Here is a 24,013-nt window from a genome sequence, read left to right on the forward strand (position 1 = left end):
AATTTATTTAATCAAAGCCCCTACGGCCAGCGACAGCCCCTGCGGCCAAGACACAAGACCAGCCTGTTGGCAGCAGCCGTCTCGCCGCTATATTTATATTTTTTCGCCATTATCAGCTTTCTCCATAGAGCCTGTTAACATAGCTTCCAAGCAATATGGCGGACGTTAAGTTTCGATTCTGGGAGTGAGTTCCCACCCATTGATCTGTGATTGGTCTGTAGCTTCAGTGGTTGAAAATATGATGAACTAGCGTTGTAGTTTCACCCTGCTAACAGTAACAGCTTCTAGTGACACAAAATGACGATATTTACGTCACTAGAAGCTCCTTTTCAGACTTAAAAATACAAAGATTTCCCATATCAGGGGAAAATGAGGGAGAGATGCACGACCATTCAAAAATACTACCAGGTTTCTAATGATACAAAGCTTAATGCAAATGGGTGAAGTATCCCTTTTAAAGAAAGCTTTGTCTGTTAACGCGTTCTGCTTCAGGCTCTCAGTGCGTCTCAGAAAAGGGGGCGTGTGAAACATCTTTTGACCATTCTTTTTCATAAAAACGCTGAGTGCAGGTTAGGTGTGATGAGGAAGTTAACGTGGTAAAACAGGATACTGCAGCTGTAGATAAGGAATGAGAAAACAATCCTGCAGAAAAGTGTTGTGTTCATTCGTACATGAATTTATTGATTTTACCACACAATACACTGCAGTGTCTCCTGTTGATTTCTTAACTTAACACTGCAAAACAATAACTGTGCAATCTGTATCTGTACCCCAGTAGAATGTGAATATATGTGGATGAATGTGCGTGAAAGTGTGATGTGTTTTTAAAATCTTGTATTTGTATTGTATTTTATTTCTAGCACTTTAAAAAAGTTTTTGTTGCACTGATCGAATTTCGTTGTACTGGACAAATAAAGCTATTCTTCTATTCTTCTAAAAAATACCTTGGGATAAGTATTACAAAGAATTTGGAAAATGCATACTTAAACATTTTTGGAGAATTAATCATTCAAGTTAAACTAGTTAAACAGATGGACCATATTCCCCTTTCCACTATGGGAAAGAGTTAAAAATCATACAAAAGTATGCAAAAAATATTGTGCCTTTTTTTTTTTATTCTTGTTTAAAACGCTACCTAATAATATAATTTCTAGTTTATTTAAACTATGGCACTCTATTTTTTACCAAATGTATATGGAAAGGAAGGAAACCAAGAATAAAAATGAAATACGTCAAACCATCAAAAGCCATGGGTGGACTAGACCTGCCAAATCTGCAAACATACTATCAAGCAGCACAAATAAGAAATATTAAAGTGTGGATGCAAGCAGGCCCCATATAATATGGAGAGAGGTTGAATTAAGTTGCAGAGATATCCCATTAACCATCTTGCCTTTCTTAAAATATAATAGACCATACATTGAAAACTTAATAGATAATAGATGGGTAGTTGCTATACTCAAGGTATGGAGGGAAGTTTGCCAGAATCTGAAAATATATGAAGACTAAAAGACATCGGACCCAGACTTTCCTCCAAACAAAATTGATCAGACCTTTGTAAATTGGGTCTTTAAAGGTCGAAGTAAAGTGTTTGAAGTCTTTTGAACAGTGATCTTTACAGTATGGTCTACCCAACTCCCATTTATCTCGTTTATTTTCTGAATATAACCCTCCGTTTTGATGGTTCAGAAAAACGACCATTTGTGTGTTTGTTTATGTGTTTATAAGGTTTGTATTGAGTCTTATACCACGAACATCGTATTATCTCGTGCTGTCGCGAGTGAATCTGTTAAATGACCACGGAAATGTCTTTGTCTCCGTACTCCAGCTGTCCAGCTGTGCTCTCCGTGCTGCGGACTGAGAACGCAGCCGGTGGGTGTTGACGGATGAGGATGCACGGTCCCATAACGGACCGGAGCGGACACGCAATACACACATATCTGGTGGAAGTTTGCCGTTTTTCTGGCACAGGTAACTAGGGACGTAGGTTACAACTCGTCCTGATTGGTCAGGCGCTTGACATCACCCAGCGCTTTTTTGAAAAGTTGAAATAATTCAACTGAAAAAGGCGTCCGCTTTTTAAAAAGGCGTCATACTTTTTCCATTTTCCATAGGCTTGTATGTAGAAAAGGCGCTGGCAATTGAAAAAAGAAGTCAAGTGTGAACACCCCCTTAGTGTGTTAGTAATTTGTGTGTTTTGCTTTTGTTCATTTGTCTGTTTTTCCTCTGTGCTTTAATTTTCTCTTAATGCTCTCTATATGTCATAAATTCTTACAATGCAGATAAAAAAGTAAAGTAAAAAAAGCAAAGAATAATGCAAAGGATTGAGACGATGCAGAAAGAGGCAGACGAAATGGCAGCCAGGGCAGAGAAAAAACAGGACTTCCAATTACTGTCAAAATCAAATGCCTATCACAAACGTTTTGCAGATAAAAGGGAAGAGATGGAAGCTCTTTTAAAAACTCTGGAAAACCTGCAGGAGAGGGTCAGGTGACTGTACGTAACTCGTTGAGGAAAATGTTTATTGGAATGTGACATGCTTTGTTTTATATTGACCACATTGCAGGATGAATATCCATGATACAACAGGTATATTTTGAGTAACTTAAAATGAACATTTGTGGCCTCAGACATTTTTGTCATTCAGTTCTATTTAGGCCAACTTATGCACTGATCCTCCTGTTTATTATTTATTCATCTCAGTAAGGCAACTGCCAGATACCTTTGCTGGCTCTTTTGATTTTTACCTATCTTATTTTATTATTATTTTTAAAAGAGAAAGCTGAGATGAGAGTTGTCCATCATTGTAACTTGGTTACACTAATAACTGAAGTGCTATTCATCTGTAGGTGTGGTTGCATTATTCTATATAATAAGCATGTAAGAGATGATTTCATTGATTAATTATAGCCATAAACTGCAAGTCTTTCAATTTAGACTGCCACAGAGTGAGCATATTAATGTATGGCACGATCACAGACTGTCACACCAGCTCGATCATCACTGAAAATTTCCTGGAAAAGAGTTTGAACCCTTCTATAGACAGTTAGCGTGGTGGGATGCTGCATGTGTGAAAAACATATTGGTCCTTCACATGTGTTTGGAGATGTGTCGTTAGTTAAACAAACGGTTGTAGAAAATGTATACATAATAATATAATAATAATAATAATAATAGAAATGCAAAAAGAGAAAAAATGAATAACTACTTATTTCATTTTTAACTAAGTATTTCATGATGCAATAGTCAGGTTTGGAGTGGTGGAGCAAAGAGCTAATATATTAAGATTAGATATGTATACTTCAACACAGTTTTGAGATAATGATAAAATAGAATGGCAATAACAATCATACTGAAAGAATAAAGAGCAGTTTTACATAACTAGAAATAAATACACTAAGTAATGGTGATTACTTATACAACCAGGGTCTGAAATGAAATTTTGCCAGCCAAGTTTACATGTAGATGATACATTTTTTTTAAATGTAGTAGTGCCCAAGCCCCCCTGCCCCCTTCTGGAACATCCCCTGCATTAGTGAGAAAAAGTATATCCGTGAATACATTTGCATTAATCCACAATAATAAGCTTTTCTCGGTTTATGTTTGACAAACTTGAACACAACCTATGCATACTGCTCATTTTTGGACATGTGTGTGTGTGTTACTGGCTGCTCCTGCAGCGCTTGTTGCAAGTGAAAAGTGGAGCATGCATGTAACGTGCACTATATTGCCAGTGTTTATAACACAGCACTGTTTAACAGAGTCTGTGTGGAGACGTTTGCATACTACAGCAGGCTGAAGGATAATGTTACGTTCGGTTTAAATCACTGATTGTTAATAAATGAACACACAGTGAAAGTGAACGGAGAAGACCATTTGACCAGATCACGTGCGTTCTTGAATCGATCCGTACTGATCAGTTTTGCACATATATATATATATATATATATATATATATATATACATATGGCCTGATTAACTAAAGGTTTGAGTGTCTTAAACTATTGTCTTAAAACATGTGCAAACTTGATACCACCTGCAAAAAATTATCGAAAATGATCTGATCTACTATTTAGTAGATCCATTTAGTATGTTTGCCTTAATGAATATTCAATATGGGGCGTTTCTGCTATGGCGTGCAAAATACTGGGAGGAGAAAATGCAAATAAGTTAAGTTAGTACACACATTGCGATTTAACAAGCCTGACAAAACTGATGTGATTATGACAGAGTCTGAATTAAACACCTTTGAAAAGAACGTGCTAATCCAGGAGACCAGCGTTACACACAACAGACTGCTGTGATTGTAGTTAAGAGGAGATATAGGTACAATAAAAGAAGGCATAAAGATTGTGTTTTTCCCCACAAGTGGAAACATGTTTCGAATGACAGAAAAATAAATGGCATGCATTTATTTTTTATTTCGATTCAATAATCGTTAAGGAAGGAACTCCATGATTAAACTACAGGCTATTGTTGCCTATTATAGCCAAACAAAACTGAACATTCACAGCCTTTGCATTCTTAAGAATTTAAACATTGTCATTTATGTCGTCCTATTTCCCTCTTTTCACCAACATTCAATTTTTAACTGGGGATTTCCTTTTTCTCGGGTTTCTCTCCCCTGTTTCATTCTGTTCTGTCTTAACACTATATAGAATGAACGGATAAGCAATTCCAGCTGCTTACACTGTTTTATTATTTAGCACCTTGCACACACAACTCATACAACATGGCAAACCTAGCCAGCAGTCCTTAGCCTGTGTCACAATCTAAAAGGTCCATGCTGAAACAATAACCAAATAACAATACTTGTTACATCCCCCAGCTCGTCCCCTCCGGTACGCTCCTCACCATAATGCGCTCATCTCCTCCCTCTAAAGCCCCCTTCTGTAGGACGCTTGAATTGGAGGACTGTTCTGGCCTAAGCAAGGAGCTGTAGTTCACCTTGCAGCCACTAGGGGGTGCTACATTTGTTGTTGTGTTTTTTGGACCTCATGGCTCACTGTAGGAGGCCATTTTGGTTTTCTCATTCATTGATAAGACCACGTTGTCGACACTAGCCTTTTGAAGGATCTAAATCCATCCTGGACTAGGAAGGAACTGTAGAATCATTGTCTGTGAGTAAAGTGTGATTAAGGTGTTTGTTTTTGCAACCATGCTTTCAATTTATGCAGATGGCTATGTTAGACCATGATTTTTGTGTTCTGCAGTATACCTTGTTCGCTAAGTGATAGTTTTCGATCAGATATATTTTCAGTCACATACTGTTAATTTGATTGACATTGACAAGCATGTTATACCACACAGATATGTTTATTGATCATGTGTATCATAACTGATGGTTTCTTATTACAGTTTTACTCCATTTTGCATTCTGTCAATGAATAACGGTGGCACTCAAATAAATCAACATTTATTGACTACGGAATGTGGAAGGAGTTATCTGTCTGTCTAGTTGAGGAAGGGGACTCTTTACAAGGGCGGAACAGGGACTTCACCACTGCTTGTACCCTCATCTTCGTTCCTTTTGCCAGGGCATTTATGTCCGATCAGACACAGCACTGGCAAGCTGTCTGGTGTGCAACAATAGACCGAGTGTTGCACCTGAGCGCCCGTGCCACAGAGGACACAACTCGCACCTCCTGCGCAATGTTTGATGATTCATTCTAAAGGTGGAGGGAAGAAAAGAGAGGCCCTCTTTAATGCCGAGGTTTACTTATAAACCAAATTTTCTTTTTGTAATATTCAGATTTATCTGCTCTAACTCGAAAATACTGTATGTTTATTTGCCTCATCCACTGATACCTATTTTGCACTTGCAGTCATCCTGCTTTCCGTCCAAACTCTCCATGACGTAAACCAGTAGAACACACAAGAACCTAACTTAAATAGTACCACCTCCACAAGGTTTGTACCTGGTGTCTTTCATGCACATTTTCTTAATAGATCACTCGCAAATTGCACACCAACCAAACGTGCATTTTTTGGAGTGAACATGCAATTTAGTACTCTTCACTTGGGAGCTTAGTAAATCAGGCCCTTAACGTAAACAGGTATGCATGATGGCTGCCATTCACTTATGTATGTTGGTGTGTGTCAGCGTGCCCCTGTGATGCTCTTCCATGTAGACAGCAAAGGAGCAGAGGAGCAGAGGAGCAGGGGAAAGTAGCTGCAGCTACATCACACGTGCTTAATTCTCAGCATAGTTTTCAGATTGTTGGATATAAACATTTACCCCCAGTGTGGCGGATAGCCATGTGGAATTTTCTTTACCTACTTCTGAATTAGCACTAGCCATTCCTACACAGTTCATCATATCCCCCTCAGTTTAAAGCTCAAATGCCTACGTCCAAAGTGGTTGCCCTACGAATGCGTTGTCGCCATCAAACAGGAAGTAGTATTTTCAGGGCTTCACATTGTCGTAAACTTACGAAACTTAATACACATTATCCTAGAGGGAAAGTATAATGTTCCATATTGGTTAAGTAAGTGGGCGTGGCTCAGTGGCGCCCCCTTCAAACTTTCAAAAAGACCTCCCTGTAGGGGTTTTCTTCACCTACATGCTTGATATTTTTTATGCATATCAGGCCCTACATAAAATCCTCTTGCACCCATTGTCAAAACCCAACATGAAGTCCACCAATTTCATCCCATTTTTCAAAATAATGCCTGTTTAACAGACAAAAACAGCATTTATTTCATTCATCTCCTTGGACCATCTTGGGTTTCAAGAGGGTCCTCGCACTCTGTGCATCCTCGGGCCCTAGTCACCCTTTTTTTTTGTGAATTCTGTTGTATAAGACCTACGTTTGTTTTTATTGACATCTTTGTGTACTTATTTAGCTAACAACATAGTCAATTAAGAATGTTTGTTTCCCATTTGTTGTAATTAGCCTAATAGTTTCAAGCACTTGCCTTTTGATTACTTATGTCAAAGAGTATCCATAAAATATCTCAAAAATAAATATTTGTGCACGGTGTTGGTAAGGTTGTAAGGTTTTGGAAAACGTTTTGGCTAAGCTGAAAAACTATGCTGAGGTTTCTGTGCTGAAGAGAAAATATACCATATAAGCTTTTTAAAAGTGTAAGAATTTGAATGAATCCAGTAAAGTGAAAATCTGTGACCACTACTGCTCCTTGCCCTGGGTTGTTTGATATTGTATGTTGTGTTACAATATTATTATTATTTTTATTTCATTTTATACTAATTCTGTGATACATATTAGGGTTATCCATTTTATTTATGTTTGTTCTAGGGTATTTTTTATTTTAAAATAAAGAAAATCTGTAAAAAATGAAGCTGTATGCAAGTTTTCTTTAAGTGTATGAATATTGTGATTGATGGTTCAATTGGCAACAATACAAGGGCCACCAACTGGCTTAGAAAAGCCAGTTTAAGGGCTAGTGGCTGATGGTAAATGGACTTGGGCTTGTATAGCACTTTTCTAGCCTTCTGACTACTCAAAGCAGTTTTGGTTTTAATCTTTTACGACAGTGGATGGTGGTTCAATTCTTAGAGTGAAATAGTCATCAGGATGGCTGAGTGAAAATGGGAGAGGAGAAATGTATGGGGGTTTTATAGGGACTGGCAGTGAGTCGATTAAAAACTGACGATTTGAGTCAGAGTCTCAAAGGTTAAACCAATAGCAAAGCCCAGTACAGGGCAGAGCATAAATGAAATAGGAATTTAAAAAAAGATAATGGTCAAATAACTTTTAAAAGATAAAGATGTTTAAAATATTTTTTTTAAATGTTAAAAGAAAATAAAAATATGTTAATTTATAAATGTAGATAAAATGTTTAGAATATGAAATACAATCTTTTTTAAAGGTGTGACAAAGATGAGGGGGTGGGAGGCAGCAGATTTTGTGTTTTTTCACAGGGGCTCACTTTCCCACTATGTAAACCCTGTAATACCCTTTGATGCAGCAAGATAACTGTGTAGTATTTATGTTGTTGTGTGGGCTTTATGAGGTCAGAGTGTAGCAGAGCAGTGTGCAGACAGGTTCTCTGTATCCTGTGACCTGCTGTTGACTGACCCTGTCTGCAGCCCTGCAGTGCTGGCAGAGCAATCACTAAGCCCTGTCTGTCTCCGTTGCTCTCTGGGTTAGACAAGGCTAAGCTTTTCTTCCTCTCATTAAAAGGCATGCGGGTAATCGCCTCTAAGCAGCTGGTTCACGCCTAATACCAAACAACAAACATCAGCAATGAAGCGACAAACAGTGTCTATCTCGGCTTAAGATAGAGCACTGGGCCACACTGTGGGCCTGTGCAATACCACTGAAAGTCTTTCAATTCAATTAAATAGACATATTTTATCAAACCCTATCATGGGCGGAGCAGTGAACTGGAAATAGTCTAACATGCCCCAGATATTTAAAACTTCTTCAGTTGTATGTAATTTCCGCTTTGCCAATCTGATCTGGGAAATCAAGGAAGCTATCGTCTTACTTATGTGGAATTATTACTTTTGAATAGGATGCACTAGCTGCAATAAACGGTCCTTGAGTAGGACATGGAGGTATTACTAAAACCTGGGTAATGGGTCTAAAGATGGCTCCTATTCAGTCCAGATGGAATTACTAGCCTGACAAATACACCAAAAGATGTCGTGGTAAAACCAACCAGAGTTTTAGCAGTCTTTCTCTGAACTTATTACTGCAGTTATTACTGCTCAAATATAAACAAGTGGGTCACGTGGTGTAAAAGAGCCAAAGCTCAAATATTTCAGTGTCACTCATAGAAACTGCCTAATCACTGATTTTTGGTAACAAAAGTACAACAGAGATACAGTATTATATGGGGCTGTCATGAAACATGGATTATTTGGTGAAAACAGTTGTTGTTGTTGTTTTGGTTCAATCAGTTTTATAAAACTTTTTTCAAAACTGGGACTGGCTGTAGGGCACACAACAGGCAACAAAGCATATTGTTATTGAAAAAGATGTTGGGGGTTTGCTGGCAGATAAGACCTGATGGTCCAATTCCATCACTTCCTTAGAGCCGTTTCTCATTTGCATTGGCTTTGTGCTCCTGGGGTGAGATGACGAAGCAATGCTTCTGTTCTCAACAGCTTTGAATTGGCATGAAATCTCCTTTGTGTCTCATCCCATTCACACACACTCTATTACACCCCCACCCTGCCCAATCATTCTGACTCTCTGGTCTTAGACAGGCCACAAATGCCATCACCACTGCAAGGTCAGAAGTGTACTAAATGTCTTTTTCAAACATTATTTCATACAGACTGGAAGGTTTGCCACCATTTCAACCTCAGTGTTTGTGCTGTTGTGGCATACACTAAAACATCACTGCATAAAATAAGTAATGCACAGTATTATCCAGAACATCATTGAATCAATAAAGATTTTCAGAGGTCGAAATGTCAAATTAAAATTCAATATGATGATAATAGTTATTAAATCACTGGACATCATGGTAATGAAAATTTTACAAAAGAATTTAAAAAAATATTTCAAGGAAGACCATGTAACTTTTCCACAGCATTCATTCTCTTGTTCAGCCAATGTATCAGTGCGTATGGAGTCACTCTTTAATATAACAATTACAATTAGACATTTGTAATAGACAATACTACTAAAGGGTGCACATGAATAAAATAGTCTTATTTTGCTTCATTGTTTTTTTTGTTTTTTTTTTACAATATTGAGCCTACATGCTCTCATGTATAAAATATGTGCACACGTCTGTATCAAAGGGGCAGTACACTTTTTCATAGTCGTAATGTTCTGTGCTTGAGTGAGTTAAATAGCTGGATTTATTATTTTATGTTGGGGAACCTCTAACTGTGTGGAAACACCACTTTAATTACACATGCTGGCATAATACAATACACCAAAGGTTTTATCCCCAAACTAATATTTTGCCTATTGTTAAGTTGCTGGTTTCAGACACAGAGTTTCCACTGATGATTAGGTTTTATATTTAGCCTACCTGTGTTCTCCCCGTGTTGTCACAAACAGCATTTAAGTAGGCTGCACAGTTCAAAAGATCAACACAAAGGAAAACATCTCTTTTTCTAGAGTGTCTATAAGTGTTTGAATTCAAATCAAACTGCAACTACAACGACATACAAAGAATGAGATCGCGGGACTGCCAAAGTAGACCCAGCGTCAGCCAATCAGCTCTCGGATATGCAAATGACCTCGCTGCATTGCATCTTCCCTACCCAGGCGGTGACGTCACCCAAACATATCACAGTCTGGCACTGCAAGGACTCAGACAGAAGCAACAGAAAATGTGAAGGAAGTGCGCCGGGGAGGGGCCTTTTGTCTGGAAGAAATAGAATAACTATCTAACAGCGTTTTTTTATCCCGTGCGACACGGAAAAGTCCGGCACGGCCACGACCAGGAACATCCATTTTCTGTCGGGAAACAAAGGAGTGTATGTTTTTTTGGAGCTCCTGTGGACAACGGGGTTTTCTCTCCCCTCAGCTGCTCTGGTTTATATGCACAGACCTCTCCCTTTCTTTATCAGGCCTTTTCTTTTTCCCACCTCCCTTTAGCCTTTATCCTTTCTCACTGCAAAGATGCCCAGCTCTGTCTTCACGGACAACAGCGTCCAGGGAGGAGCCCTGCAGATCGCCTTAGATCAGCTGTCCCTGCTCGGCTTGGACACCGAGGAGGAGAACCCCCTGTTCGACGAGCAGGAGTCCCAGAGAAAGAGCGTCAACATGACCGAGTGCGTCCCGGTGCCCAGCTCCGAGCATGTGGCGGAGATTGTTGGCAGACAGGGTGTGTGTTTTACAATTCTTCACACTTTAACTCGTGTTCATGTCATGCAGGTAAACAGTAGAGGACGACCCTATATCAGTCCAGATAGCACTAGTGCTGTTCTAAAGCCGCACTCACACTGCTTCTTACGACCTGCTTAATATTAAGGCATACAATATTTTGTCTTGTGTAGAGAAGCCGAACGTGAATTCAACACATTTAAAGCCTACTCTGTCAGTCATACATTGTTGTTTTTCTATAACCGTAAACCGATAGGAGAATAGCATGGTTGCTTGAATCATAATACACCCTGCAATAAAAGCATTGCTCACATTATCTGATGTGAACAAGTCTGTATGGCCTATGAAACAAAATAAAGAAAGAAAATAGAGGTAGAGAACATGCACCATGTCAAAGCCATTCTGAATATGAACCATCTCAATTCATGACATGAAACAGGCGGAGATAGCTGTACATACCTTTCTGCTGCAACATGAAAACAAAGGACCCTCTGGCTCTCACCCCCTGCTTTTCATTTGTAAAGAAGTTCTATTTACATCACTTAGGCCTACCACAACCACTCAGCCATTTTCTCAGGTTATGAGCAAGTAATTAAATAATGTGGATCACATCTGGCCTAAATATAGAATGATACTGATCCTCATGAAGCATGTATCATACATATGAAGACTTTAACTATGAAAACTGAGTTTAAGGGATTTGAACTCCCTTCAATTCTTTGTTAAAGGATCCTTTAACAGTCATGCTTATTATATTGTTCTTTTCATGCTTCATCCCCATTTTGATTCTAAAGAGTTAAGTGTGTGCTGTGGGTGTTATAATGCTTTCATTTTATATATATATATATATATATATATATATATATATATATATTATTGCTTTCAGAATCAAGAGTTGGGGTGAAAAAGGTTTAAAACCGAACTAGAAGTGATTTCTCTTTTGTGTGATTCATGTTCTGCTGTTTACATTTTTCCTTCTCCAAAATGGAGGTCTCAACTTAGGACAATTGCATTTTGAGAGAAGACAACAGCTGTTTTGAATAGACCCAAAGTGATGATTTAATATGTGAACATTCATTCACGTTCCTTCTGCTTCCATGCCTCAGGTTGCAAGATCAAAGCCCTGCGAGCAAAGACCAACACCTACATCAAGACCCCCGTTCGAGGTGAAGAGCCTATGTTTTTGGTGACAGGCAGGAGGGAGGATGTTGCTATGGCCAGGAGGGAAATCATCTCTGCTGCAGAGCACTTCTCAATGATTAGAGCCTCTAGGAACAAAAACACCAGCCCAAACCAAAGTGGTACCCCAGTCCCCGGACCACCAAACCTGCCTGGACAGACCACAATTCAGGTTCGGGTGCCCTACCGTGTGGTTGGACTTGTTGTTGGCCCAAAAGGTGCCACCATCAAGCGCATTCAACAGCAGAGCCATACCTACATAGTCACACCCAGTCGAGACAAAGAGCCGGTGTTCGAGGTCACAGGGATGCCAGAGAATGTTGATAGAGCACGTGAAGAGATTGAAGCCCACATTGCCATGAGGACAGGAGGACTTATTGAGGTCCAAGATGACAATGACTTCCATGCAAATGGGACAGATGTTGGTTTTGATCTGCATGGGCATGCCAATCTGTGGTCTAAGTCCAGCAATGGAATGAAGCCCACCTCTATACGTAAACCCTTCTCTAACTACCGCAATGACTCGTCCTCCTCTCTAGGCAGTGCCTCCACTGACTCTTACTTTGGTAACAACAGCTCTCGCATGACTGACTACAGCCCTCCGAGCCCTGCCCTAAGTTACACCACCCCAAACAACAACAATATCACCAATGGCAACACAAACAGCGACTCTTTTGTTTACGGAAGTGAAGTGATTTCACCTGAGTACAGTGATCAGACTTTTGACTCTTCACAAACAGCAACAGCCCTCCTGTGGTCCCATTATGAATGTGGCATCACCCCATCTTCCACCTCGGCTGTGTTTCCCGACAACACCCCCACCAATGGTTTAGGGGTTAATGGTTGTACCCCACAGCTAAGAATGTCGCCCCCCATCCACAGCCACACTAGAGTCTCCACTGAGCACCCACTTGCCCGAAGGGTGCGCAGTGATCCAGGAGGAGGCCCACTCAGTTTCATCGGTTACTCCATCGCTATTGCCTCCCCACATGGCTCTCATCTCCATGGCGTTGCATTTGACTCCTCTGCCTCCTCTTCCTCTTCTTCCTCCTCTACATCATCCTGCACCAGCCGAAAAGGCAGTCGTGATTGTTCAGTGTGCTTTGAGAGTGAGGTCATCGCAGCCCTGGTTCCTTGTGGACACAATCTTTTCTGTATGGAATGTGCCAACCGTATCTGTGAGAGGAGTGAAGCCAAATGTCCTATCTGCCACGCCGCTGTTACTCAGGCTATACGTATATTGTCATAAGAATATGTCACTCTATGAATTGTTTCATAAGTAAGACCAAAAGACTCTTCATACTGCTTTAATAAGCTCAGCCAATCATCACTTTGCTTTGTTCATAGGTGTACGCATGTAAAGAAAAGGATGGCATCTTATTTTGGCTCTCATCATATCCTGTATGGATGGGGAATTATTCTCAACATCTAAGTGCATGTTTAAGATATAACAGCATAGTAACCAATAGTTCTAATACATTTGTAAGACAACACTGTGGGCTCAAGATGGAGGTACTCTGAACAAACTTTAGATTGTTAGCAGGCCGAGCCTTCCTGTTTTTCCCAGGAATAGAAGTGAAAGGGAAGACATGCTGGGAAACATGGATGGTTCCAGCAAACATGACTATTGAACCTACAGAGATACTGCAACCAGAAATCAGAAACCACATGAAGGACGACAGCATATCCTACATTTATGTTTCATATATATCAATTTCTGCAATTTGAACCTTTTAAATGGAATTGATACAGATTGAAGTATTATATTATCTTTTTTTTACTTGAAAGATTATATTTCTTATTGCAAAATTGTTTACAGATATAATTTAAGGTGAGTGAACTTTTTGTAGCTGGGATGAAATATTTCTATTTTTTTTTAGTATGGTGTAATGGCAATGCATTATTTTAATACCCCATAACCGTGGAAGGAAATCGAATTCTGCAAAATGTGATTGCATTGGACAATATTCTGTCTCGATGTAGTTTTTAAAGGTTTGACTAGACATGTCTTTTGAAACTGCTTCACCCAGCATATTTTTATCTAGTAACAAAAAGCATATTTTATTCTATATTATTGTAAACATTGAACATGAGTGAAATTTGTGAGTTGAACATGAAAAAAGCATTTTGGGCTTTCTTAAATTTGTATGAATTAGATTCTAGTTGGATTTACAGGCTTTTGTTGTGCCACTACAATTTTAGTATTTCTATTTTAATAAGTTTGTTTACCACTTGTTTATGTATATGTTGGTTAAGTTTACTTAAGTGTATATGTACTTTATTAAGCAAAGTTTAAGAACAAAGTATATTTTATTTTATGATAAAGGGCCTTTCACCTCATGATCAAATTTTAATATTATATTTGCTGAAACAAGATTTGAAATGTATGGAGAGTTATATTTTTTTGACATTTAAAGTAAAACTTTGTTTATGGTGCTACTTCACATTTTTTAAAGTGTTTCTTTATAAGTCCAATAAAAAATGGAATGTTCAGGAAGGTCTGCCTCTTGACTTTTTAATGACCTGTTTTGTTGGGTTCTGCTGCTGATCTCAGCAGACCCAGTTGAGCGGGTGTTGTCTGTTAAGAACTGTTCATATATAGTATAGTGTATTAGTTTTCTTTTACTTCCTGAAGTTAGCCTGGAGGTGGCAGGATTATCACAGTGTATACTGTGACAGTCCAACAAATGTGTTCTTATACAGACTCGTACAAATATCATAACGTGATTCTTTTGTGTAGTGAAGGACATTATGGGTCAGTATTTAATATCCACTTGCCATGGTGTCATTCATTGTTGGTTTGAAAGGAAGGCTGCTTCTCTCATTGTGAATAAACAATCACAAGAGAAATAATTGATAACAAATTTGATCAATCTTTTTATTTTTTATTTGTGAGCAAAAGATGAAGAAATATCCCAAGCAGTGTGCCCCAGATTCCTGAATGTAATATTTTGATTCTTAATTTGTGGATTTTCACACTGAAGCCACGCCCCTACACACACACACACACACACACACACACACACACACACACACACACACACACACACACACACACACACACACACACACACACACACACACACATATACATATATATTTATGTATAAATGTCTAACAGATGGTACAGATTGTGAACCAATTTTACATATATATAGATAGATAGATAGACAATATCAATTTGGTTTCAATTACATATTTTTAAGTTTAATTTGTAAATTACACACTGTTCAAGAAGCATCACAAACACTTAAACATCTTACAACTTGTTTTAAAAAGATGCTTTTGTGAAAATGACAATTAACTTTGAGATATCACTTTCATACTGTAAACTAGCTGGATGTCTTCCCAAATTCAAAGTTGTTTGTGACAAACAGACTCAATGACCATTTTGAAAATAATTTGCGATTTCATATTTTTGACCCTGTACACGTTCCATTGGAAATGGGCAAGAGCCGAGGTGGTGTGGCGTGAAAGGCCTGAGGCGAGAGGTCTCCAGGCTGCAGCCATACCTTACTTGATCAGTGACCACAACATGGCATTTTATTCAGCCTTTGTCCTTCTTTCTGCATTGTCAGTAAAGGGTTTGAGAATTTTCTTCACCAAGCTGTCAGGAAGCTTAATTCTCTCCCCTCTCTTCCTTCCCTCCCCTCTGCCCCCACGAACACTGGACGTTGAAACCTCCTTCCGTTTGCCACCAAGAACTAATAACTCTGAAGCTATCGATTCAAAAGTACACTCAGTTTACTGCACATTGCACATATTGCACATATTGCACAAGTTTACTTTTTCTTTAAATTTTATTTTATTTACCATTTTGTTTTGTACCTTTTGCACAATTTAGAATTTATTACTGTAAATATTATTTATCTTATTTTACCTCATTTTATTTGATCTATTTTACCTTATCTTATTTTATCTTATTTTACCTTATTTTGGTGGTATTGCATCGTGGGACAGAGACAAACGCAATTTCGATTCCACTGTATGTCTGGCATATTTTGAAATTGACAATAAAGTTGACTTTGAGTTTTACTTTGTTATCTCGAGACACTTTACAAAAAGTAAGTAAAAGGTCATTCAGGCAGGTTCAGCTCAGGAGCTCCCAGGAAAAGGCGTGGTTAGTAACTAAGATTGCAGATAGTGACATGCAGTAATATAATGTGAAGCTCAAGGTGCCAGTTTCCCCGGGAAGTCTAAGTCTATAGCAGCATAACGAGGAGCTGGTATATATACCTGCGCCAGCCCTAACTATAAGATTTATCAGAAAGGAAAGTTTTAAGTCTGTTCTTAAAAGTACAGTGTGTGTCTGCCTGAGGCTATGCACAACGAGAAGGCCTGCATTCTGGGAGTGTAATGTTCTCGAACGGCACTAGTAGCTCTTTAAGATAAGGTGGTGCCTGACCATTTAGAGCTTTGTAAGTGAGAAGGATTTAAAATTCTATTCTAGACTGTATAGGGAGCCAGTGCAGAGAAGCCAACACAGGAGTAATGTGGTCCCTTTTCCTAGTTCTCGTCAGTACACGAGCTGCAGCATTTTGGACATGTTCGAGAGTCTTAAGAGCAGGCGTCTCCAACCTTTCTTTCAAGAGCTGCTTTGAAAAGATGTGGCCAAGAGCTGCTTGCAAAAAAATCGCTTGCATTTATTTACATAGCACACATCAGCTGAATTAAGCTACTGTTTGTTCACGTGTGAAATTGCAATAAGCCAATACTTATCAACAATCTTAAATTCAGATCAAGGTCCAAGAAAAAAACATTAATATTTTACACTTCTTATTGTGCCACATAGTAAACTATGTCGCTGAAAAATCACATCAATGTCCCAGAAAACAATACTGCTTTACTCTTGTTTTATGGGCCAAATATATGAATAATGGGAAGAAGTACATTTACTGTCATCAGATTTTTAAAAAATTTTTTTAACACGGTCAGTCAACCTATAGGCGAGCTACTTGAAACCTGCCCGCTAGCTACCAGTGGCTCCCGTCCTACCTGTTGGAGACCCACAAGCCCTGTGGCTTGACTTTCCCTCAGAGGCAGATCAAGTTGTCTGTATTGTCTTAAGAAGCTTTTCTTTCGTCTCCTGAAAGTGAAACATGATCCAGCTGAATTGTAATTCAATCAGGAGAGACTTAATTGAGAATTAACAATTATTTATTTAACAATAAATGTGCGGTAGATCAAGAGGCAGATCAAGTTGTCTGTATTGTCTTAAGAAGCTTTTCTTTCGTCTCCTGAAAGTGAAACATGATCCAGCTGAATTGTAATTCAATCAGGAGAGACTTAATTGAGACTTAACAATTATTTATTTATCAATAAATGTGCAACAATTTAGATTTGAATGTGCAAAGTCTTTGGGGGATTAGACTCCATTGTGACGACTTCATGTACTCTGAAGGGTAATGAGGCCGACAGCAGGATAGGATACCCCCCAAAATAAAAGTGAGAAAAGACTAAGAAAGCACCATTCTCATAGGCCTTACCTTATTGGCTGTATGGATATCTGTGTGGGAAATTACAGTTGGATGGAATGATATAACCATGATCATTTATTGATATGACATGAATAGGCATTCGCCTTGTGCAGTTAGTGACTTACCTGGTCATGAGGCCCGTTATGTCTAGGTACTTTACCTGACAATGGCTCGCATGACCCACTGAACTGCCCTGTAGTTGCGTGGCCTGGCACGTTTCGGTCCGTCGACCACCTAACGTGTGGCCCGGCACGACTGCTAATGAGCTATAGTCATGAGGCCTGCATGTTGGGGTCTGTCGACCACTTGACATGTGGCCTGGCATGACGTTAAGCTGCCCTATAGTCATGTGGCCCGGGACATAGTGTCCGTCGACCACTGACATGTGGCCCGGCATGACTAGTCTGTTGACTGACAGTAGTTAGGGTTAGGGCTAACCCAGATTTTTATTGTCTCCCTTGTTTTTGTAAAAAATAGTAACCACCCCCTCCCCCAAACTTTTCAGTCAGTTCACTTTTTCAATATATTTACTTATTTTACTCAATAAGGGCACTAACTGCTCTTTGAAAGCTTGATACAATTCTGCAGTTAGGCCGTCACTACCAGGACTTTTGTTTTTGTTTAAACCTTCTAAAGCACTTTTAATTTCTCCATCTGTAAACTCACATTCACACCACATTTTATCATCATCGCTTAGTTGTTTCTTTAAGGCACCCAAAGCTCTGTTCACACTCACACCATCACACTCCTGTCTGGAAAACAGACTTTCATAATAACACTTTACTATTTTTAATATTTCATTTTTATCAGTCACACTTTTACCTGCTACATTCAATAATTCGTTTATTTCTGTTCTGTTTTGTTTTTGTTTTTCTGAACCCCCAAAAAACGCTGTACTCCTCTCCCCCTCATACATATATTGTATTTTACTACTTATAGCTGCACCCCTACATATTTTAAGTTCAATCGTGTTGGGGTTGTATCAAGTCAACTTTGGTTATATTCTTTAATAATTATACTTAATTATTAATAATATAAATAAAATATCATTAAACTATGTTTAATCTCGTTTTGGGGCACCAACCTGTAATCAGGTAAATATAACCAAAATATCACTCAAATCAGTCTCAAATTAGTTATTTAATTACTAATATTATTAATAATGAATAACTATATTTAATAAATTGAAGGCGTGAAATCCGTACACAAAGCCTTCGCACCCAGCTTATATCACAATGCAAATACACCAGTAACCACAAACAACTGCTCTCTTAAATTATAACAGAATTTATTTAAACAAAGCAACATCAATCCAAAATCAATGAACTTAATTAAACAAATAACTATTATAAACTAATCTAAGCAACAAACATTATCAAGCAAAGGCTTGTGGAAGGGGTGTGAATGTAGGTGTGTGTGTGTGTGTGTGTGTGTGTGTGAGAGAGAGAGAGAGAGAGAGAGAAAGGGGGAAGAAGAAAGGGGGGGGGGGAGATGGCTTCGTACCCACGTGGTCGTTCACGATGGCGCAAACCTAACAAAGACCTGGGTGCGTGCGCGTGTGGATGAAAGGGAGAGAGAGGGGGGGGAAGATTACTTCGTCCCACGTGGTCGCCCTTCCGATGGCACACACCTAACAAAGGCCTAAATGTGACCTTAAGGTCTAAAAGAGACTGAGTTCGGCCCTACACGATCTGTGTCTCTGAGGCGTCTGGATAGCCGCGAGTGTATAGATCTCTGTGCGTAATGGCGCGGTGGTGGAGTTGGTCTCCAGATGTACGTTTACACAGGAATATGTGTGTATGTGTGTTCGTAGAAGGGGAAATAAAAGAGGATAAAAGAGAAATGCGTGCCTGAAGAGGCCGGATCACAGTCTGACTCCCGCGCCACAACTCGGAGTAATTCCCTTCATTCACAGAAACAAACCAATAGCCGAATTCAGGTTAATACGGCTTACACTGGCCTTTCTGATCAGAGGAGTAATACCCGGTTATAACGCTGTTACAATAAACACATATAGGACGCAGCGGTCCGGAACAACAACAAGAGTTTTAAACAGTTAAAACTCACTGTCCGCACTGTCAAGCAATTACATTTCTTCATTTAGTTGTTTTCTTGAATTCTCTTCTATTCTATTTTCTCTCCACTTTTTCTCCTTACTACAGACCAATCAGCTTACTAAACACAGACTACAAAATCATAGCAAAAACAATAGCCAATAGAATCCGGGAGGTAATAGGAACAATCATAGCACAAACACAATCATACAGCATACCAAACAGGGACATGGCAGATGCAATCATTTCAATAAAACAGACGGTCAGGGATATGGAAGGGGAGGGGGGGATATGGTTAGGGATTGATTTAAATAAAGCATTTGACAGAGTAGATCACAGGTTTTTGGGGAAGGTGTTGGAGAAGTTTGGGTTCGGGGAGAGAATGAGAGAGTGGATAAATGTGTTGTTTACAGGAGCTGAAAGTAAGATAAAATGTAACAGGGATTTAAGTGATTCTTTTAAAATATCAAGGTCAGTGAGACAGGGGTGTCCGATGTCAGCACTGCTGTACAGCTTGGTGGCAGAGCCGCTGGCAGCACTGATATCGGAAGACGTAAACATAAAAGGTATAGGTAAGGAAAACGTAAAAATGATTCAGTATGCAGATGCCGTGAATATAATGGTAAAAGGAGAGGAGGATATAGAATTGATATTAAAACATGTACAAATACACGAAAGAGCATCTGGGGCAAAAGTAAACGAAAATAAGTCAGAAATTATGTTACTAGGTAAGGAATCAAATTTTGTTAATAGGTGGGGATTTCAAACGGTGTGTGAGAAAAGAAAAGTGTTGGGAGTGAATGTGGGGAAAAATGAGAATGAATGTGATGACGTCACATGGAAAGAGGTGGTGGGTAAAATTAAGAAAACATTGAATTTGTGGAGAGCGAGGGGTCTTTTGTTGAGAGGAAGGGTAGTCGTAATAAATGCTCTCGTGTTGTCCAAAGTGAATCATGCGCTGAGTACTTGTGCGCTTCCGGACTAGGCCCTTAAGGAGATTTCAAAGACCATGAGGGACTTTATTTGGAAAAACAAAGCAGCGAGTATAGCTCACAAAACAATAATAGGGGCTAAAGATCAGGGGGCGGGCTAGCTTTGATTGGTTTACTTACAAAAAAAGTAGCACTAAGAGTAAAATTAATAGGCGAATTTATAGAGGAGAAGAAACACAACATTACAGATGTCACTACAAAAATTTGGTATAGATGCGCAATAACACATAGAATACAGAAACCCACATCAGAAGTTAAATGGACAGACACATACCAGGACATAACAAGCAACATGATATGGAAGAACATTAACATTCCGCATACAGCGCATGCAATATTTGATTTAGATTTCAAACTGAGGCACAGGAGGCTCATCTTCACCTGCATCGTCCTGCATCAGATCCATCAGGAGAGGTATGAAAGAAAGTGTTGTGTATGTGAAAGTGTGGATGAGGATTTTGTTTGTTACGTGTGGGGAATTGGTGTTTTTTGGGGGAAAAATAAGGGAAATGTTGGGGAAATGTAGTGTGAATGAGTGTTTTGGAATGAAAGCTGGTGGGAATTGTCGGTGTTGTTGGGGGTGGGTAGAAAACAAAAAAATCACAATGTAATAAATATGATTTTAGCTTTTGCAAGAAAAGCGGTTTTTAACAGGAGGAATTATGCACTGTATGAAAGCAAGAGAATTAATGTGTGGCGAATGTTTGTGAACGAATGGAGAGCACATCTTAAATTGTTGCACATAGCGAATGAGAGTGAGTTTGTAAGAATGTTTGTGGAAGGTGCGAATGTGTGTAGAGTGAATGAGGAGGGAATTATGTGGGATGTTTGAATTATTTTGTTTTTGTTTTTTTGGTACAAGGTTTTTTTTTGATTGTGGGGGAAATGGGTGGTTTGATTTGAGGGGTTTTGTTTCAGAGGGGTTTTGAGAGTATTTGGGGGTTGTTGTGGGAATCAGGGGTGGTTTGAGTTTGTTTGCTTTATCTTGGTTTTGTTGGAGTGTTGTTTGTTTCAGAGGGGAGGTTTGATTTATGTGATGTATGTTGTGTGATAGTATTTGTTGTAAATGATGTGAAAGTATTATTAGAGTATTTGGGGGTTGTTGTGGGAATCAGGGGTGGTTTGAGTTTGTTTGCTTTATCTTGGTTTTGTTGGAGTGTTGTTTGTTTCAGAGGGGAGGTTTGATTTATGTGATGTATGTTGTGTGATAGTATTTGTTGTAAATGATGTGAAAGTATTATAAATGTTTTTGTACTTTTGATAATGAAAGATAAAAAATAAAAAAAGCTTGATCTCGTGTGATCTCAGAAGCTAAGCAGGGTCGGGCCTGGTTAGTACTTGGATGGGAGACCGCCTGGGAATACCAGGTGCTGTAAGCTTTTTCATTTTTTTCATCATATGCTTTTTTTTCATCATATAGAGACATATTCACATGTCCAAAAATTCAGCCAGAATCAATAATGTGGGGGAGCATTTGCTCCCCCACATTATGGCCGAGGGCATGAGATCTTTAAAAGGCCCCTTTCTGCACACAATAACAGCTTACGGCCATACCACCCTGAACATGCCCAATCTCGTCCGATCTTGGAAGCTAAGCAGGGTCGGGCCTGGTTAGTACTTGGATGGGAGACCGCCTGGGAATACCAGGTGCTGTAAGCTTTTTCATTTTTTTGATTTGATTTGAGGGGTTTTGTTTCAGAGGGGTTTTGAGAGTATTTGGGGGTTGTTGTGGGAATCAGGGGTGGTTTGAGTTTGTTTGCTTTATCTTGGTTTTGTTGGAGTGTTGTTTGTTTCAGAGGGGAGGTTTGATTTATGTGATGTATGTTGTGTGATAGTATTTGTTGTAAATGATGTGAAAGTATTATTAGAGTATTTGGGGGTTGTTGTGGGAATCAGGGGTGGTTTGAGTTTGTTTGCTTTATCTTGGTTTTGTTGGAGTGTTGTTTGTTTCAGAGGGGAGGTTTGATTTATGTGATGTATGTTGTGTGATAGTATTTGTTGTAAATGATGTGAAAGTATTATAAATGTTTTTGTACTTTTGATAATGAAAGATAAAAAATAAAAAAAGCTTGATCTCGTGTGATCTCAGAAGCTAAGCAGGGTCGGGCCTGGTTAGTACTTGGATGGGAGACCGCCTGGGAATACCAGGTGCTGTAAGCTTTTTCATTTTTTTCATCATATGCTTTTTTTTCATCATATAGAGACATATTCACATGTCCAAAAATTCAGCCAGAATCAATAATGTGGGGGAGCATTTGCTCCCCCACATTATGGCCGAGGGCATGAGATCTTTAAAAGGCCCCTTTCTGCACACAATAACAGCTTACGGCCATACCACCCTGAACATGCCCAATCTCGTCCGATCTTGGAAGCTAAGCAGGGTCGGGCCTGGTTAGTACTTGGATGGGAGACCGCCTGGGAATACCAGGTGCTGTAAGCTTTTTCATTTTTTTGATTTGATTTGAGGGGTTTTGTTTCAGAGGGGTTTTGAGAGTATTTGGGGGTTGTTGTGGGAATCAGGGGTGGTTTGAGTTTGTTTGCTTTATCTTGGTTTTGTTGGAGTGTTGTTTGTTTCAGAGGGGAGGTTTGATTTATGTGATGTATGTTGTGTGATAGTATTTGTTGTAAATGATGTGAAAGTATTATTAGAGTATTTGGGGGTTGTTGTGGGAATCAGGGGTGGTTTGAGTTTGTTTGCTTTATCTTGGTTTTGTTGGAGTGTTGTTTGTTTCAGAGGGGAGGTTTGATTTATGTGATGTATGTTGTGTGATAGTATTTGTTGTAAATGATGTGAAAGTATTATAAATGTTTTTGTACTTTTGATAATGAAAGATAAAAAATAAAAAAAGCTTGATCTCGTGTGATCTCAGAAGCTAAGCAGGGTCGGGCCTGGTTAGTACTTGGATGGGAGACCGCCTGGGAATACCAGGTGCTGTAAGCTTTTTCATTTTTTTCATCATATGCTTTTTTTTCATCATATAGAGACATATTCACATGTCCAAAAATTCAGCCAGAATCAATAATGTGGGGGAGCATTTGCTCCCCCACATTATGGCCGAGGGCATGAGATCTTTAAAAGGCCCCTTTCTGCACACAATAACAGCTTACGGCCATACCACCCTGAACATGCCCAATCTCGTCCGATCTTGGAAGCTAAGCAGGGTCGGGCCTGGTTAGTACTTGGATGGGAGACCGCCTGGGAATACCAGGTGCTGTAAGCTTTTTCATTTTTTTGATTTGATTTGAGGGGTTTTGTTTCAGAGGGGTTTTGAGAGTATTTGGGGGTTGTTGTGGGAATCAGGGGTGGTTTGAGTTTGTTTGCTTTATCTTGGTTTTGTTGGAGTGTTGTTTGTTTCAGAGGGGAGGTTTGATTTATGTGATGTATGTTGTGTGATAGTATTTGTTGTAAATGATGTGAAAGTATTATTAGAGTATTTGGGGGTTGTTGTGGGAATCAGGGGTGGTTTGAGTTTGTTTGCTTTATCTTGGTTTTGTTGGAGTGTTGTTTGTTTCAGAGGGGAGGTTTGATTTATGTGATGTATGTTGTGTGATAG

The 24,013-nt window shown here is 39.1% G+C and overlaps 1 protein-coding gene, 1 long non-coding RNA gene and 3 other non-coding genes across 5 annotated transcripts; all 5 read left to right on the forward strand.

The window, feature by feature from the left end:
- The first annotated feature begins 4,704 nt into the window (after positions 1 to 4,704).
- Positions 4,705 to 7,302, forward strand: LOC136178611 (uncharacterized). Its single transcript, XR_010665992.1, has 2 exons — positions 4,705 to 5,120; positions 5,359 to 7,302. It is a non-coding gene; the product is annotated as an uncharacterized lncRNA (long non-coding RNA).
- Positions 7,303 to 10,199: 2,897 nt separating this feature from the next.
- On the forward strand, positions 10,200 to 14,433 carry mex3b (mex-3 RNA binding family member B). The gene is made up of 2 exons (XM_029278809.2): positions 10,200 to 10,758; positions 11,864 to 14,433. The coding sequence occupies exons 1-2, from the start codon at positions 10,554 to 10,556 to the stop codon at positions 13,183 to 13,185; spliced, it is 1,527 nt and encodes a 508-aa protein (XP_029134642.1). The 5' UTR covers positions 10,200 to 10,553; the 3' UTR covers positions 13,186 to 14,433.
- Positions 14,434 to 21,999: 7,566 nt separating this feature from the next.
- Positions 22,000 to 22,118, forward strand: LOC114920643 (5S ribosomal RNA). The gene has a single exon (XR_003808952.2). It is a non-coding gene; the product is annotated as a 5S ribosomal RNA (ribosomal RNA).
- A 662-nt stretch (positions 22,119 to 22,780) lies between these two features.
- LOC136178694 (5S ribosomal RNA) lies at positions 22,781 to 22,899 on the forward strand. The gene has a single exon (XR_010666066.1). It is a non-coding gene; the product is annotated as a 5S ribosomal RNA (ribosomal RNA).
- A 662-nt stretch (positions 22,900 to 23,561) lies between these two features.
- Positions 23,562 to 23,680, forward strand: LOC136178695 (5S ribosomal RNA). Its single transcript, XR_010666067.1, has one exon. It is a non-coding gene; the product is annotated as a 5S ribosomal RNA (ribosomal RNA).
- The last annotated feature ends 333 nt before the right edge of the window (positions 23,681 to 24,013 follow it).

This window comes from Labrus bergylta, chromosome 3 (genome assembly GCF_963930695.1).
Source record: "Labrus bergylta chromosome 3, fLabBer1.1, whole genome shotgun sequence".
Classification (NCBI taxonomy): domain Eukaryota; kingdom Metazoa; phylum Chordata; class Actinopteri; order Labriformes; family Labridae; genus Labrus; species Labrus bergylta.

Coding starts and splice junctions, on each gene's coding strand:
- mex3b (XM_029278809.2), top strand. CDS start 10,554: ATGCCCAGCTCTGTCTTCACGGACAACAGCGTCCAGGGAGGAGCCCTG. Junction 10,759..11,863: donor GGAGATTGTTGGCAGACAGG/GTGTGTGTTTTA, acceptor TCCATGCCTCAG/GTTGCAAGATCAAAGCCCTG.